At 39.2% G+C, this 19,510-nt stretch overlaps 1 protein-coding gene across 2 annotated transcripts in view; it reads right to left on the bottom strand.

Annotated features, from left to right (window-relative positions):
• Positions 1-243: 243 nt before the first annotated feature.
• The window catches only part of SLC1A2 (solute carrier family 1 member 2), a 96,775-nt gene continuing 77,508 nt past the window's right edge, over positions 244-19,510 (bottom strand). Inside the window, exons 8-12 of one of the 2 annotated variants that reach the window (XM_035116278.2) lie at positions 18,526-18,720; positions 17,803-17,937; positions 13,789-14,020; positions 10,235-10,285; positions 244-10,106 (exon numbers count right to left, since the gene is read on the bottom strand). In XM_035116278.2, the coding sequence (XP_034972169.2) occupies positions 10,271-10,285; positions 13,789-14,020; positions 17,803-17,937; positions 18,526-18,720 (577 nt within the window). In that variant the 3' untranslated portion in view covers positions 244-10,106; positions 10,235-10,270. The remainder of the gene's footprint in view (positions 10,107-10,234; positions 10,286-13,788; positions 14,021-17,802; positions 17,938-18,525; positions 18,721-19,510) is intronic. The other variant, XM_035116270.2, reaches the window with a different exon arrangement.

The raw sequence follows: 19,510 nt of genomic DNA, 5'->3' as shown, positions 1-19,510 counted from the left end.
GATGTCGAGAAATTCATAAGCGTGCGACCATTTGCCCCATTTGTAAGTCGAAAAATTAGGTTGTCGAGTCGTTCGTAGGTCGATGTACCACTGTACTAAAAAAACTCCCCATGTATAAGTAATTTAAAATAGAGATTTACATATACTAAGTAAAAATAGTGTTAGGGAATAAAATACTTTGCACAAACACATCACATATTCTTTTCAGAGTTGATAAATAATAATTGACACTTGCTCTAACCATTAAAATTATGAATCCACATTTATTGATGATATGTACATAAAAAGTACAACACTTAATGAAATATTGTCTTTTCTGATTATTTCCAGTATATAAAGAATGTCCAGTTTTGTTTTATACATAAGTTACAGAAATCAGTTCACACAGTAAGAAAGTATTAAAAGCAAATACTGTAGTTACTAAAGGAGGTATAGATAAAGATTAGGAGAATTAGAACTATAAACTACAAAAAAATATTCTCAGTAAATGAGGCATTCCCATTACAGTATACAAGAAAGTAACCAGAGTTAATAGAAAGTTTTCACATCTGCATTCATTAATCTTTATACAAGATGTGGTAGAGGAACTGTACAAGTACATCATTTCGACTCCCAGATAAACATTTCCAATCAATGTCAAAGACCAGGCTTATGGTTTCTTTTGGATGTATTCTAAATGGATCACATCACATTTCCAGGGAAGAACTGCAAATTGAGTATGTATGTAATGATGCAGCCTAGGAATCATATACACAATGGCCATGATCTCAAAGGCCCTGAGTGCAATTTCCCTAAACAGCCCAGTCCTATACATACCTACTTGGAAGTAAGTTCCATTGAGTTTGATGTAACTTACTCCCACATGAATGTGTATAGGATTTCGCCCATAGTTGCATATGAAAAAGAATACACGTGCACAGATTTTGAGATTTTGTGGCTTTCCCCCTTTCGTCGTCTCACACACTTGCGGTCCTCAGGCTCAGAGTGACCCGCCACTTCAGTGATTGCTAAAGGCAATTCACAATAGGAAAGCCGGAATTGAAAAAAAGGAATAGTTATAGAGTACTTTTAAGGCAGATGACAACTAGATTCTGTATGAGATACTTTATCCCATGGAATATGCCACAGTAAAGGTGCTACATTTATTGAGTGAAAGCAACAGTGAATCCTGCCAGCTTCCACTAGTAGCTCTTTTTCAGAGAGCTGCTTTTATATATTATCAGAGGCATTCAAATTCATAATATAGTGGTACCCCGCAAGACGAATGCCTCATGCAACAAAAAAACTCGCAAGACGAAGTTTCCTATACGAAGCGACTCGTGGAACGAATTAATTTCGTCTTGCGAGGTACCACTGTATATAAAAAGTATGATTACTGGTGCATGGAAATTCTGAGATACAAGTGCACATAACACAACAGGTAAAGCACACCTCAAAAACACAGTTGTTTGTGTGTTTCCAAATCTCACATGAATGGGATTTGTGGTTATAATTTTTCATATGCTTATTTTTGAAAAATGGAAGCAGTATTTGCCTCTGTGCTTCTGGCTAGCTGGTGTAAAACAAATCATAAGAATGATAATGATATACTCAGTGTTAGATATACTCAGAGTAGACCCAATGAAATTAATGGATTTGGCCAACTTGGGGTCCATTAATTTCAGTGGGTCTATTCTGAGTAAACAGGCCAGTGTGTATAGTTAACAGGCATGCCTATGCCTTGATTTAAAGCAGGCACCCCCAAACTTCAGCCCTCCAGATGTTTTGGACTACAATTCCCATCTTCCCCAACCACTGGTCCTGTTAGCTAGGGATCATGGGAATTGTAGGCCAAAACATCTGGAGGGCCGCAGTTTGGGGATGCCTGATTTAAAGCAAACTGACAGGCTCAGGTTATGCAGATTCTTCAATGGCTACTGTTGTCAGTGAATAAGTGAAAGCAAATGAACATCAGAGGAATCTTGAAATGTTGGATGACAGCAGAAGGAGTCCATGTTGCAAAGCAGAAACAGACATTGCAATTGCAAACGATAAGCATGGCATCTAAAGTAAAGAGTACAGCAAGGTTTGTTTTCACTTCTGACCAATGAGCTAACTGATGCAGTGACTTACTAATAAATGTGTCTCTACATTTCCAACATATCAGGTATACAGACGAAAATATATTAATATTATAAACTCGGAATAATATGCCTACATTAATTCTTTAATGTAGCAGTGATATTGCATTCACAGTGCAGCAAAATGAGACGGCCAGTCACATTCACTAAGTGCCAGGGATTTACAAACATACACACACTCACATGCATGCTGCTGGTTAGGTATATAAAAACAAAGACTAACATGTACAATGAATCGGCTGCAATAAAAGGTTCCAACAATTATTCAAACTTTGACATGCACCAACATGTTTATATTATCAACATATAAAACCAGTTATCTGCCTATGGAGATTATTCTGATAAATACCTGGGGATGGAAATACCAACAAGCAGCCAACCCAACACAAATTCTTTTCGGAACATATTATAAAGTTTCTACTCCAGCATAACTGATGTTAAATTAAAAACCAAACGGCAACTATTAATACTGTATACACAATTTCACCGAAATTACACGAAGATAAGCTACATTATCTACACAAAGTGCGGAGAGGCACTGTTCTTCATGCGGAAAACAACGCACCAAGACTGGTATTCATAAGAGTGTCATGCTTTGACAGCCATTATTAGTACTTTTATCTTACCACTAGAACACATTGGGCTCTAATTACGAGAGTATTTGAAAACTCTGCTTTTAAAATAGAAGAGGATTACAAAATAAGTTTACATTGACACAACATTCTAGATCTACTGTACAGTTTGCTCACCCAAACGCAAGGCATGTACAACAGGTTTCTCTAGTTAAATATACCTGTTTCATGGATTGTTGATGGTTTCAGTACATATCCTCTGCTATGTGTGCTGTGCAGTTGGTGTGCCAAGAGACAACATCTACATTTTATTTAAGCTGTTCCTCAGGTTTTAATAACTCTTATTTGCTCATTCAATGTGCTTGGGTAATAGCAAGGCCATAGGACTAGAGATACTTTATAAGGAAATAAAAGAAAAACTGATCTCATTCATCCTGGTGAAAAATATACCGCTTGCTTTCTTATAAATGTCTTAAAAATCAGGAGGTATTTCTATATGTGCAAGTCAATTGACATGGTCCCATAAAAAATGTTGTTTGGTCCTGTTGTACAAAGGCAAAGACATGAAACACAGTTCTGCAGTTCCTTACATCGTCTGAACTTGTACAAATATCATTCATTTTGCATGACAAATGGTCACAGCCTTATGGTCACCGAAGTGTTCCAGGGCCATAAAACCGATTCAATTTCGCACGATAAGGGCAAAGCTTTGTCCTCCAGAGGAAGATCCAACTTCATTGATACTCTCCCTGTGGAAACCTTTGTGGTCCTAGCCTAAAATAAATTCTTGGCCAGGAAGAAGACGGGGAAAAACAAAAGATCCATTCCAACCTCACTTCTGACCACACAAGCAAGAGCTCAGCAGGTCATTGAATGTGGCCATTTGCCTGTCTTCTGTTCCCTTCCCCCTGCCTAAGAACCCACATACCTGGAAATAAACCCCCTTGAATTCAACAGGACTCACTTCTGAGTACACATGGCTAAGTTTGTGCTGTTATTCATTAAATAATGATGACACCCTATTGGCTTTGCTGCCGCCTCCTTTCTTGTACAGTATTTGCCGAGCAGCAAAACTTGTGATCTGGCTTTGAAGTGAACTGGCAAAGCCAGTTACTTTAGCCAGTCTAGAAAAGACTGTGGAGGAACTGCAGGCCTGGTCTCTGAAGGCTTCTGGCCAAGCCAGCAAACAACGTCTGTGCACATACATAAATACAGATGCTCATCTCCTTCCACGTTATGATTATCACCCAAGCCACTTTGAACTAGCTGGATGCATCACTTGATGCAAATTACGGGACACCAGTTCTTATGCCTGATGGCCCATGACTACAGCTGGATCAGGGCCTTCTTCAGAAACTGCAATCCTAAAGTACATAGACTTTGTAATCAATTCCATTGGAAACATTGGTGACTATAGGAAAATGCAGTAAGGACAAGGGTTGGGGGACAAAATATACTGGTGAATAAATTATTCTGGATCAGACTCTTTGTATATTGCAGGGTGGAGACCCTTCCTAATTCTCCTGGTAAGGACACCAGGTTAAGGCTGTGATTCTAAACACACTTACTAGGGATTAAGCACTGTTTAACACAGTGGGTCTTTTGTCCGAGTAAACATGCATAGGATTACACTGTAAGTATCAAAAATAACAGATCATTTGTTCATCTGATCAATCTTAAGATTATTATAACAACATAGTGTTCCATAATGAACTGCAGCATTTAAAGACACCTTCATTTCCTATTTGTGCTTTGCTTAGAGGTTATAAATAAAGTTTACAGGGTTACGTTAATTTAATATAACGTAGATTTTTTTAATTAATCTATATATATTATAAGAATATTTTCCATTTCCCCTTTAATATGGATTCCCTGTAAATATTGTAGCTTTCTCTCTCTGTCTTATAAGGTTGTATAACAAAATATTGGTATGTCTGTAAACAGTGTAAGAAAATATCAGTATGTCTGCAAATTACAGATACTAAATTTGTTAATTCAGTCTACGCTGTAGTTTGTGGCTGCTGGACAAAAGGTATGAATAAATGCCTACATTAGAACTGAAGATGTATTTAGAAGTAGAAATACATTATTTTCCTCATGCATTCCATAAATTACAGTTCACACTAGGAAGGACAGGAAGGAAGGGGATTTTTTTGTTGCAGTATTCAAAAGGAAGCTTGAAGAAGCAGCTTGGAAGAAGTTAAAAAATGGAATGTTGGAATCTACAGCACTGACTGAAAAATATCAACTGGTAATCAAGCTTTGCAAATAAGCTTTCAAAGCTGTAGAAAATCAATGAAAAAATCCCTGTGAAGCATTACGTGTTATGTACAAAATACTGTTAATGTGAAAGACTCACAGTATTAAATTGTGTCCATGTCTTGAATAAATGTGCACGAACCCTGGTTCTAAAGACAACAGTTGAGGGATGTGTGCCACTGATTGAAAAGGAACTTAATTTCAAATAATCTTCTTGTTCCAGCAATAGATCAGCTTTGAAGGAATAAATCAGATCCTTCCAGTTAATGGAATTGGGGATCCCTGAATACGTAGAGGTCCTATGTGCACATATTTGCCTTTTGCCTTTTAAGAAATACCGTAATAAACCTAATAAAGATTGGGTTGGATAATAAATTCTCTTTATCCACTGGTTAAGGCTGTTCCAAGACAACTGAGAGAGTGTTGGGTGGCTTAGAGGCTTCTTTCAGTTAGCTGAAATGTAGGTAGGTTGATTTGTGTTATAACCCAACATCCAAGCAAGTGTGTGATGCTATTCAGTCAAAGTAGGCAAACTTGCAGCAACACAAATCTTGGTCTGGCTAAGAACCAAGAACTAAGAAAACAATACAATTAATTGTGACAAATGTTGACCAGTAACACTGGAGGACTATCATCATTCCGTTTCATTGCTTCATACCTCCATTACCTATGGAGGACCAGCTCCTTCTTCCCTACCTATCCCATGTATCTCAATGAACCTCTGCCCAGCCCACTGATTTTCAGGCATCATAAAGTTCTCTCGCATTAGAGATGGAGTTACATGGCTGGAGTGACTGCTTGAAAAAATGTTAGTAGCTGTAAGATAACAGATATCACAATGATGAGCAAGAGAACGATAGAAGGAGCTCCAGGCCCAGGGTCATGTCTGGGCAGGAAGAGAGGGGGGCTTTGTTTGTTTGTTTTGTTGTGAGAAACTCTAGAGAAGTACAGGTGAGACATTTGGTAGAAGAAAATATTAGAGGAGATACAAACAAGAGGGGAGGAGAGCCAAGGAGCTATGGGAAGAGGAGAACTCCAGTTTCTTGTGTAGAGGAGGGTTAAAGTAAATAGGAATAGGGCACAAGAGTTTGGATCCTTCCCCACACTCAACAGATTTACTTATACAAGTATGAATTACTGATTACGTTCTATGAAAATCCACTGAAAGCAGAACATCAACGGAATTGCCACCAGCAAAGACCAAACCTCAGCCTGCTCTCCTTGAAATCTAAGGAAGATACCCACCTAGGGGAGTATCTAGGGGTTGGTCAGGTTAAGTAGGAGCCCACCTGCCTATCCACACAATCCCCAGGCTGCTTCTTCCCTGCTCAGGGAGACCAGGTGAGGCCTGCAGGATTCTCTTGCAAGGGTGCAAGATAAGGGAGAACGTGTCCCCTTGCCAAGGGTGCAAGGGAGCCTAAGTACACCTGTGTACCCACCCATTAGTTATAGTCCGAGCAGACCCAGGCAAATCAATGTACTCAATTTCAACAGGTCTGCTCTGAGTATGACTCATGCTGGGTGTCACCTTATGCCATTAATTATTTTCTGAAGTCCTTAAATTGTACTTGCCAAAGGACAAAGCCAAGCCACCCAAGATCAGTACAAAATACCTGGGCACCTTTTTCAAGTGAATGGGATGCTAGAAAAGAGACTGTTCACTGCAAAGTGCTCAACATCCTTCATTTCCCTTGATAATCTGTGAGGCAGATTATCAGCATTTTGAAATCTTAGATCGCTTTTATAAAGAATCTACAAAGAGGTAAAAGCAAGGTCCTCTTAATTATGCAGACTAGCAAGCCAGACCTGAGCAAAGAAATCATTTTATCCAAAGTGCTGGTGCAAAATTAGTCAAGAGAAGCAAATGAAGTGGAAACTGTTTCTCGCCTGCTACTTACTTAAGCATTCAGCTGCCCAGGAGTGACAAACAAAAAGGAAAGGTTTTGAACCTAAGCAGGGAAAGCACTAAAACACACACATGCTCTTACTACACATGCTCTTGCTGGAAAGAGCTTGAAGTGTTGGTGCTTCCTGCAAATGATACTTTTAATTGTTTCCTGTCACTGATTCTGTCTAGATTGCTATCACAATTCTGGGCAGCAGGGACAGTTGGAGATGGGAGACTAGGTTGCAGAGATGATTACGGTTGATTTTACGTGCCCCTTGGTAGATGCTGCAACCTAATGAGAGAGGAATAGGGCATAGCATGGAAAGATGGCATGCCTCAGGCTAGTAGGAAAAAGCATAGTGTGCAAAGTCATATTGAAAATATAAGGAATGAGATTTGCAAGTTAAAAGAAGTGTCCATTTAAAAGGGAATGTGCGTTAGTGTTGTGGCCACTTACTGGGTTCATTTTTATTTTGTCCCCCCCCCCACCCCTGGTTCAACAACCTAGATTCATATTGGCTAAGCAAACTATGAAATGGCAGCTAAGGATATTTAGATTTCATAATTAAATAGAAATACTTGTGGACAGTCAGTCAGCTGACCAGTTAGCACAAGAGAATTATGTAATAGCATTTATCTAGAAGATAAAATATGCAGGCCTCCAATATAATAGTTGCTTCCCTCTCCCTGTTTTATATTGTTGGGAAAGGAGTATCGTAAGATTGAAATTCCCTGAGTTATAAAACATACAAAAAAAAAATTCCCCCTTGCCGGTTTTGTAAAAGGTGTTCTTTCTGTTGATATCCGTTCAAAGATTCTTAACTCTGCACACACACGAAATTTATCCCCGTTTCAATTTGAGAATGTCTTCCTAGTTTATAAAATAAAATAAAAGCAATGGGGTATTTTTTTTTAATAGTGTTGCTGAAACCATTACCGCAGACAGGGGCCTGGAAATCACATTGCTGGCTCAATACCTTGTTTGCTCCTTCTAATTGTGCACTGAATAGCCGCCAAGTATAAAGTGATGTAGGTAAGAATAGAAATACATATGTACCGCAAGCAATCCCCATGGTACCTCATTGAAGTTAACATGAGCATGTGCACAAAAGATGGGGTAGGGTTTTCAATTCTACAAAAGGTATGTATTCCATGAAAAGCACAATATCAGAATATAAAAATCCATCCCTACAAGAGCACACTGTCTTTATGTCAAGGAATCAGCAGAGCTGTTTCTCCTCTCTCCCTTCAGTGTGTCAAATTAGTCGGGAAATGAAAGATATGAGCACAGCTCTCCCATACAGCCTCCCCCACCCCATCTCTGGTCGCTTAGTTAAATTATATGACCTCCAGAATTCGAGGTGATCAAGAAGAATGGGTGCACAGGCTGGTTTAATGGGAGACAAAGCCAGTCCTCCTATGACCCAGCCTGCGAAGTTATGTTCATGTATGCAGAGAGAGCAAAAGGGAGAGACATGATTCTTTTGAAACCTATGGGAAATCCTTCATGCCTGTTTGGCAAAGGATAATACTCTGTATAAGTCTGCAGGAAGGCAAACATGTTCAGAGTGGCTCAGTTAGTAGAGCATGAGACACTTTATCTCAGTATTTTTGGCTATAGCACCATGTTGGGCAAAAGATTCCTGCATTTAGATGGTTGGACTAAATGACACTCACTGACCCTTCCAACTCTGCAATTCTATGATCTATCAACAAGAGATTAAATCTTTCCTGCTCCAACTTGCAGATATTTGCTGTGGCAGCGTGTCCTTTTATGATGGGTTGTCAAGGAATTATTGCAGTTTGGGCATCACAACAATTACTAAATATAATTCTGTTACAATTCTGAATGGATATTCTTTACCCAAACCCATTTGTACAAACCAAGATATAATTGACAAGATTATTATCTTACGTTTAAATTCTCTGTTCACAAGGACCAAACATATAAAACATTTTTGCCAGTGTATAAATAGGTAGCTTCCAGCTGTTAAACAATATTAAACTTGCCAAGTTTCTTTTTAGCAAAATGAATGCAAAATATGTGATTTATTTGCAGACATTTTATCCCTAAAGAATAGCGCCTTATTCCATTCCAGATCTCAGCAAAAGGGTGACAAGATATTACTTGCTCCAGATTTTCCTGCTGAAATATCAGTAATATGCATCTATACGGTACTTTGACGTTGCTGGATTGAGACAAACACGTATTGCAGTTTATGTTTCTCCTTGTATGGATAATCAGAATTGTGCTAGTTGGTAGCGTGAATAGCATACAATCTGGGATGGTTTATTAGCTCTGAAAACTACATATTTCACACCTAAATTTATATACTGGCAATACAGTCCATTGAACTCAATTGGAGAAAAAAATCATGGTCAAGCCAGGTATACATGCTGCCCAGGGGTTAATTCATTTTGGGGAACAGTGCACACAGGCATTAACACACACACACACCCCACTATAAACTGCAAATCACTTTTCCTATTCCTTCAAGTTTTGGGTTCACAGAATTGGGGTGGCAAAAATGACGAAAATGAAAACCCCTGGGTGACTACATAGATCTGGCATTCATGGGGCTATGGATGGTAAAAAGAACTGGGATATGACCATCAATGTGAGGATGGCATGAAAAATAGGGAATCGAGAATATCATATGCCAGATATTAATAAAGCACATGTAAAACATTTACAGTGATCATATATTACAGTCCACAGTGCTAACTGTATTTGATATGCACCAAGGTGCTGGTTGACATCTACAGCAGGAGAAGAGGCATTGCAAAATACTGCACCGTTTACATTATACTTAATGCTTATTAGCCCGAGTCTCACCAGCTATCGGGGCTTTTTGATCTTTCCTCTTTTGCAGCAACTACATTCTCTACGTCTTGAGTTGAACAGAGGAAGCCCAGCAAAAATACATCTCTCGAACTGACAGAGTGTCCTTCAGTCACATCCATTCAAATGATGACACAATTGAGACAGATGGTTATGAATTATTTGGCAAAGATGCTAAAGGAGCAATGACTTTATGGGACTGTTTCTAAGTTTCCGTTAAGAGCATTAAATAAGCGAATAGTTTTTATGCTAAATGAAGACAGTGAAAAATCTTCTTGAATCTTGAAACCAGCTTTTACCATAAGACAACTTCTGGGGCTTATTAGAGGTGGACCTGGATTGTTCCTTCCTTATTTCTCAAGTTTCCAAGGTTCTTCTTCAACAGCATTGAAGTCTGCAGATTTGCCGTTTGTTGCCAGGGTGACCTGTAAATAATTGTCATCAACACCTAACTTAAAGATCAAGGCACTTTTGCGAGAAATGTCAAGAATTAAACAGCAAAACTGAATATTTACAAGATTTACATTAAATCCATGTGTGAAAATATACATACGTGTTTTTTATTTTGTACTGAATCAGTTCTGCCCTTTCAATGTTTCTCAATCTGCAGGAAGAACTCAAAATTACAATAGTGCTCTGTCCGCAAAGCAGAATGTTGAGAAATCAGGTCTATAGGCCCGATGTGCACAGAGATACACATATATGTGAATCATACACACATACATATGCACATATGTTACAAAAAGCTAAATAGCAAATGGCAGAATTGATCCTCCACAAGGACCTGCTGGGAAACATCATTGTTCACTACTGTGTCCGATCGTGTAATGTTGAAGGTGCAGTTACAACTGAGTCAAACCATTCTTAACAAGGCTGCATTTTACATACAAAACCACAAACAGCCATATCAGTGTCTCAGTTAAAGGTTCACACTTCAATGTTAACTTGATTAACAATTGTGGAAGACCAAGAATGGTAAATCATTCCATGGGAAATACTGGCTAGTAAGCAACATCTCATCAGTCAATATTTTTTCTAAAGGAAAAAAACAACAACCCCACAGCCAGCCATGCGCCATCTTTTCCCCCCAGTGGAGATGTGCTATGCATGGCTAGATAAGCCAAAATGGCTAACGTGCTTGTTTGACTGGACAGAAATGAACTGGACCTTTACATAGTAAGGGAGCCTTTCATCTAATTTTAAACGGAACCCCATTATTTCCTAGCTTACCTTTCATGTTACTGTCCTCAGCTTCGCATGAAAACTTAAAGACAGGACTGATATTCCACATGATGGACAAACTGGACGCATGGGAGCATTGGGACATGAAATCATGACAATGTACCCATGTTTGAAACAAAGCCAGCCTCTTTCTTAGATAATTAAAAGGGAAACACATGCATTATAAAGAATAGAACACACCACATATTTGGAACTGAAATTATAGGTTAGTTTGCAAAGGAAGTAATGTGAACTGTGATTTTTAAAAAAACAACAACAGAAAAACAGCCCATGCAATAACAATCGATATAGCTTGCTAATAAAGCATACATCAGCTGTGCAAAGCAATCAAACTAGGAAGCTGTTTAGAATATTAAGTAGAGATGACATGTCATTATATTAATGCTTGAGACAAAGAAACAACAACAAAAACCACTGACCAGAGTTGCAGCAAACTTCTCTCTTGCAGGACATTTTCTACAATTTCATTCACATACTTTTCTGTGCTGCTTGTAATGTTTTAAACTTATCAGGAATAATCCAGACAAATTTAATAGGGTTGCCATACGTCTGGGATTTCCTGTATATAGCTGGCAATTGGCTGTTGGAAACTGAGTCTGGGCAAGAATCGCTGAAATGCTTGGGAAAATCCGGACATATGGAAATCCCTGTCGGCAGTGTCGTTTTTGGTGATGTTTTGTCGAGATTTTGCAAACTCAGCAAGTTTGGTCAAAGCTTAAAATAATATTTTAAAAAGGCTCAACAACTTTTCTGTCTGGATTTTCAATACATTTAAATGAGCATGATTGAATTATGTGCTTAAACTCAAAGGGGCTCAATTGTTTAACCATGGGATTCTTCTACACTTTATTGCTATACATAACTATGTGATTTGAGAAATGTTTAAGACAGTAGATGCCCACTTCAGAGAAATAAACTCAGGTCCTAGGCATAATGTCAGAGCAATGGTGCCTTTCTTTAGAACTGGCATATTTATAAAGCCTTGCTGTCAGAATGTTTTTAGTTACAGGCAAAGCTTTGTTATTTTTAAATTAATTGTGTGATTTTAGAAACCTGATGTTCTACGCAGCCATCAATGGTTTCTCTCCCCTGTTCTCCCTACTGGGACTTAGAAATATCAGTATCAAGTAAGTGAGCTTGATGACCATCCAGCTGAAACATTAATCAAAATCTGAAATGGCTACGGCAATCCTTTAATGACAGCACATTAGGGAAAGCTGTAGATCTGCCTAAAGAAAAACGTTTGTTCAGTTCAGTTCTCCACCCAGGCCCAGTCTCATCAATGGCTGCATTCAGACATCATGCAAAACAACAGTGTTGCTTCCACAAGGATGAGTTTGGAAGCAAGATGCAAAGCATTCAAATTAGTTTCTCATTCAGCCATGGTGTTTCCTCAAGTTCATGTAACTCTTGGTCAGGACAATTCTTGTCGTAATCTCTTCTTAAACAAAGTAATTCACAAACAGCAATAGACAGAAATCACAAAAATGGCATTGTAATGGCCCACAATGAAAATGAAAATAAAGCATAAATATTATTGCGAGCACAATAGCTCTCAGTTGCTGAGGACGAGGTACAGTGCATGTGTCTCTACAGTGTGTCGTGGAACGCATCAATCCACAAAAGGACAGGATTTGCATTTATTTGGGTGTCAGCAGAAGCATGAGAATGTGCTTCTTTCTCGTGCATATCTTTGCTCTCCCTAATTGTATATAAATAGAAATGGCTTTATATTTTCTCCTCCAGTTTCCTTACAGCTTGCTCTTCATTACATTCACTTGGAAGTATCTGCCATTGATTTCAAAAGAAGCAAGGAAGGGTGCTTCCAATTTCTGCCTTTTTCTACTCAGGAAAATGGCAGGCTCCTGGAACACAACCCACTGAAACTAATGGCTTTTGTGTAGCTTCTGCTCCTCCCTGCGGGATGCACAAGAAAAAAAATCTCTGGATTCGATTGAACTTCTGTTTCCAAACAGTTAACTATCTTGCTCTCTGAACTGTCACTTTTAAATATCATTTAAAAGGCTGAAAAAATCATTTGGTTGGCCAAGGGATGAGAAGTGCCATTCCACCAGTGGAAAGAGAAGCCGTCCAGCAGGATGACACTTAGGATGCTGGAGATCCTCTGGTATGTCCCGTCGGTGGTGTTCCACCGGTGGAGTTCAGGAGGCATGTTGGGGGAAGTCATGGACCTACAAGTCCCCTTGTTCCCCTGACACACTCCCCCAAATGTCCCCAAGTTATGCCACCCCTGGAATTGGTGTTGTTGGCCCTCTCTCCCAACTGCGGTCAATGAGAGGGGAAGGAAAGAAACGGAAGCAGGAAAAGTCTCCTGCTCTGGCTATAGCTACTCAGCAGGGCTTTAAATGTGGCAGCTGGTCCATCATGGATTCTCCAAACACACAAAGGCAACAGAATTGCTCTGATCTGGAGGAGAAAATGGTGGGGATGTTTGTTTTTTGTTTTGTTTTTTTAGACAGTTTTAACCGTTCCCATTGCCACAAAATCAATTCTCCTATTTATCAATCGGCTTTATTAACTGAATTTGCAACCTTTCTTGTAATGGGAAGCTAGAAGAATGCTTAACTGGACAACATCCCCCCCCCCCTTGCATTGCACTGCCTTCCAAAACACCCTGTAGAACACAATGTTATTTGTAAACATGGCATGCAGTAGCAATTTAAATACTCAAAGAAAGCAAACAATATATGTACCCACGTCTTTAATCTGATCGACATAGCATGCGGCATTGTCCCATGATTAGTGATACATTTTTTAAAAAAATACATGCAGGTTAAAAAACAAAGGAAGATGAGGTATGATTGACTAGATGCAAGTCTCAATATCCATAAATGTGAAAGGTACCTTGCACTCATCTATTATGACAGAGTTGTGGGCTGTATAAACACACTGGTTTGAGTTGTTTTCCCTGTGGTTTTTCATGTCATCATAAATGGACTGTGTCTTGGTCATTTCAATATCTTCGTGCCCTTTGTGATGGGCATCAATGTTTTCCAACTCTGCCTTGGAGAGGTGATAGACAATGCCAGCTCCAAAGGAATCTCCCACAACATTGACAGATGTTCTCATTCGATCTCTGCAATAGCAAAGCACCAACAGGATGTTAAAGTAGACCTGAGTGTCATATCTTACACCTAACTTTAACCTTTACTAGCTTTATGTTCTTTTGAACATTTAAAAAAGAATCATAGTCAAGAGATCTCGTAATTTGCATGACCCTGATGCTGCAAAGGAAAAACAGTCACATCCCCATTTCTACCAAACTTATAACGTTGCTTAGTGTATTTTAAACACTTTATAAGTGTTCCACAAAAAAATAATTATCTTCAGATCACAGTACAGATATGGTAGGGTTGCCCTATTTCAAAAAGTAAAATTCCTGACACCTGCAAAATTGTTGGGCTTTTTTAGGAAGAACACAAAATTGTTGAACTTTTTTTGGGAACAAACCCAAATTGCCGTCCCCCAAAATAGTGATTTTAAGCTTTTTTGGAACTGTTTCCACTGCTTTTTCCATCGTGTTGCCATACGTCCGGGTTTTCCCTGACATTTTACCGATTCAGCAAAATTCTCCCCTTACACCAGGCACCCCCAAACTCGGCCCTCCAGCTGTTTTGGGACTACAACTCCCATCATCCCTGACCACTGGTCCTGTTAGCTAGGGATGATGGGAGTTGTAGTCCCAAAACAGCTGGAGGGCCAAGTTTGGGGATGCTTGCCTTACACCATTTTTACACCTGAAAACCAGAACATGTCAGGCATTTTCCTGACATATGGCAAGCCTAAGATATGGCCAAAATGCATTTTTCAGAAACAGAAGCAGGGAATTGAAGAGAAATGATCATCGAATACACTGATTTTATTCTAAAATGTTAATCAGACTACCATTTTTGTTTGATTCTCTTCTTAATATCATGGTTTCAAAAAAAATCTGTTTAAGATTATTGATGGCATGCACAATATACATATCATTTAAAATGCCCTTCTCTTTTGTCTTCACCTGTTAAGACACTGCCATAGGAGATGCTGCTTAGAAATCTGTTTCCTTGTAGATAGATGATCAATACCACACCTTCTATAAACAGGTGCCAAAATACTATTCAGCAGCTGGTCGGTTATAAATTTCAGTTAGATTGCATGAAACAATCCGTTTGCATCACCCAATCCTTATCATGGTGTGTGGATATGAAGTATACATTGTGAAACACTAGCCCTAAACAAGGCTGGCATCTGTAGGTGCGGAGGTCCACTTACTACCAGCCCAGTTTTAATAGGGGCCAGAGAACCTTTAATTCAACTGCTTCCCATGATGACTGGATCTGTGTATCATGGCAGTCAGTCGTTGTGCCAATCAGGTGGTTTTCTTCATTTCACAACAATCATTTTGGAAGTTTGCAGTGAGATGGAGAAACACCCCCCCCCCTTCTATGTGGAGAAAGCTACCATAGAGAGTAATTCAGACAGCCTTCATGGTATGTCCATTTCATTTACATAGGCCCTCGTTGTTCCTCAATTTATTATTTAGCACCAGGCCTAAGTACTAAAAATTAAAATGTGATCCCCCCAGGCGTTTTACAGTCATAAATCATGGGTTTTTTGGCTTGGTTTCACAGAACGCCAAAGGGAAAGAAAAATCAGGTGTTCACGCTAAATTTGCAGTGGTAGCTCTACATTTCAGCAAGCATTTTAGAAGCTGAACATGAACCATTTACACAAGAAGGCTCTTTCTAATTCTCCACTTCTTTGGGCATAGCATCTCTGTGCTGGAGACCTTTCTGTGACATTTGCTAAGCTTGTCAATTTCCCCTTTGGAAACTTGCAGTTCTTGGCTACCACTAATGACTCTGGATTAATTCCAGCTGTGGACAAATAACACTGTTCTTTAAAATGCCATTTTTGTTCACTTTGGAGTAGAGGAACAGCAGGAGATCAGAACACTTAAAAAAAAAGATTTCCTTGTGAAGTCTGTATATATCTTCCCTGCGCTATACAGAGCAAAAGAAATAAAGTTAAATCCAGCATATTTTATACAATTTTAAAGATGGAGTTTGCAACCCAGTATTACAGCAATTTTGAATCAGGATGTACACAGTACAGTGGTACCTCGGCTTATGAACACAATTGGTTCCGGAAGTCTGTTCATAAACTGAAGCGTTCATAAACTGAAGCAAACTTTCCCATTGAAAGTAATGGAAAGTGGATTAATCCGTTCCAGACGGGTCCGCGGAGTACTTAAACGGAAATGTTAATAAACTGAAGCATGGGTGTAATTGGTTCCGGAAGTCTGTTCATAAACTGAAGCGTTCATAAACTGAAGCAAACTTTCCCATTGAAAGTAATAGAAAATGAATTAATCCGTTCCAGATGGGTCCGCGGCGTTCATAAACCGAAAATTCATAAACCGAGGTGTTCATAAACCGAGGTTCCACTGTATAATAAATTGGAAAAGGTTTACTCCTGATAAATTTTAAGTGAATGACCTGGTTTCTTAATATTTCAGTTTTGATAATTAAGAATGACTACCCTTGTATGTTTATTTTCATGAAAAGCTACAATGCTCTTCCTTCTTCCCAGATTTCATTCATGTCAGTCTATTTAGCTCATACCAAAAGTGCTTAAAAACAAAACAAAACTCGAGACACATTTTATACATCAGGACTTGTAAGATGTTTGCTTGGGTGCTTCTCAACAACAAAATAAAATATATTTCTGCTGTATTCAGTAACTGTAACAGACTAACAAGGTGAACTGATATAATTGACAGGAACAATAATTCTTTGGGAAAGTATTTCAAACTGCCCCACCAGCACCAATGGGAATATAGACTGCAATCTAGACATAACATGCATAACAAAATCCAAGAAAAAGCTCAACAACTTTGGTCGGCCCTCCCGCACGTTGACTTCATCAAATCTGGTCCTGTTTGAAAAACGTTTGGGCACCCCTGATCTAAGTAGACTAACTATGGGCCACTTCAGGTTTAAAACCAGTGCACAGAGACCTGTCTCAGAAGAAATCTTTTTAGGGTGAAATAGCCCTTACAAGAAAAAGAAGAGAGGAAGGTCTGTATATTACATGACCATACTATATAGCTGTAATTATTTCTAATAGTATTTTATTGAGTATTTTGTAACACACACAAACGCACAGTAAAGTGAAACTAATTGGAAAGAAGGCCTAGGGAAGATTGTGTGAATCAGTGCGAAATCTCTCAATTATTTCTCAGGAGATGCCTAGGAATGTGCTGTGAAAAGCCCAGATACTCCCATCAATTCCTCTATGGCATCAATTCCTCTATGGAAGGTTTGAGCTCCTTTTTTTTTTGCACTGCCATGATATTGTCTTGCTCTATCTGACCTTTTCTAAAGAAGCAAATGTCAGCAGCACAATTCGCCACAGGGCTTGCTTCAGGGGACAGGTATTTTTTTTACCACATGAGAACGATCAGAAACACAATGGTAAGCCCTTAGCCCTACCCCCTCGCTAAGACCTTGCCTCTGCAGCTGAATTATGGCTTTGTCCATTCTTCTGGAGGACTTCTCCATCAAGTGAAATGTTTTTACTTCAATGACATTTCCTTGAAACAGCAAACAACCACATGCTTTAAGTTAACATCCTCCTACGGTCTGCAAACAATGCTTGCCGATTTCTGCTCTGCTCTAATCTCGCTGCAGTTGGGTATCAGAAACAATCTGTGTGCATTTCCTTTAAATGCTTTGTTGCATAAACATTGGTCGGCTGCTGCACATCCTGGAGTGTTTTTCCTACTGATCATGAAGGAGTTGAGACCTGAGTGGGTAGTTAAGCCATAGCATCACTGTTTGGAGAAAGGTGACAAGTTTCTTTAATGTTACTTACAAAAGCCAATCTACAGCAACAAGTAAGCTGATGTCCTGTGTGGGAAGGCCCACTGCGGTGAGGATGAGAAGCATGGTCACCAATCCTGCACTGGGTATACTTGCTGCTCCAACACTCGCAAGCGTAGCTGTCAGACTGTGAAATTAAACACATCCACTTGTTTAGTTGGACCGTCTCTAAGCATTTCTCTTACGAATATGGGAACTGCTTGATCACTCCAACTTCTGTAGAAACACATTCCCTGTTATTTCAGCGCAGCCTCTAATATTGTAATTTAGAGGATTTTGACTGAGTTTAAAGTAGTTTTATTAACACTCCAGCCTTTTGATTTTGCAAAAAAACCCCACATTTATTTTCCATATGCACTCTTATTTAATGATTTTTGATTAAAGCAATATGTGATTCATTTAACTCACGCTTACTTGAGTATATTTATTTTCCGTTATTTATAATCAAGTACAATGAAAACCTCAACATTGCCCCTGAAACCAGGTTATAGACAGAAATCAAGGTCTGCTTCACATCTTATAAATCCCTACACAGAAATTACTTCATGTAGAAAACTGTGTAATTCCCATGCAGGTTGCAATATGTGATGCCCTACTTGGGAACTGGCAAAAGCAGCCAAGGCTTTTCACTGTTTATTACAATGGAGGCTCACAACTTTAAACTGCTTTGCAATATCATGTTTTCGCCATCTCCAGTGTAGGGCAAGAAACCCACCTGACAGTGACTATCTGTCCGCCATCCAGCACAATTCCATTCATCTGTGCTATGAAGATAGCTGCCACAGCTTCATATAGGGCAGTGCCATCCATGTTAATAGTGGCCCCGACAGGCAAGACAAACCTTGTCACACGCTTATCAATGCCCAAGTTTTCTTCAAGGCAGCGAAAGGTAACAGGCAGTGTACCAGCACTGAAGGAGCAAGCAAAATGAAAGGTTATAGATAAAAGAATTCAGACTTACTGGGACAGAGAGCTCTATTGACACTCTGAGGGAACAACCAGGCATCTTACACACACATTCACCAAGTCTCTGTCTGCTCACAGTTCAACTTCTGCCTCCTCCATCCTGGAACTGATGGAAGCGTATAAATTCTATGGTTATAAAACTGCTTATGCACAGTGTTTTGATCAAAGCTTGTGCATTCCCCTGTAGATGTATATATTTTGACAGTTGTCGAATGAGGGTAAAACCAGATGTGACAACATGTGCCATTAGAAACCAAGGCAGATAATTTGTTTAAGCAAACCAAAATTGATAGCAGGCATGATGGAATATTTCATCTGAAGCCCAGCAACTCTCACCTCCTTAGTTACAATTCCAACAAAAACCGTTCCCCTCACATATGGCAATGAGCCACAAAGTAAAATCTCACTTTTGCTCCAATAAGATCTTTAGTTTTTAAGGATCATAGATGCAGTACAATTTTTTTGTTGGGACTGCAGCTGGGGAGAAAAGAATTAAACCTCACTCCCCCATGTTCAGAAGAACCCCCCCCAATTGCATGCTATTTTTTTAAAAAAAACAAAAACTCTTATATGATTTCTAATAACACAACTACTTCTGGTTGTCACAGGGACTAAAGAACTCAGAAAAGGAGAGGTCAGTTGGTGGAGGCGCCTTGGGAAGAGACGGAGATGACAGCCTCCTGTTAGCTGGGGGGAGGGGGGGCGAAATATGTCTGAAACCTGAGAAGGTTCTG

The sequence above is a fragment of the Zootoca vivipara genome, chromosome 1, assembly GCF_963506605.1.
Source record: "Zootoca vivipara chromosome 1, rZooViv1.1, whole genome shotgun sequence".
NCBI lineage: Eukaryota > Metazoa > Chordata > Lepidosauria > Squamata > Lacertidae > Zootoca > Zootoca vivipara.
Note: the sequence above shows the minus strand (reverse complement) of the source record. Positions and strands in the feature narration are given on the sequence as shown.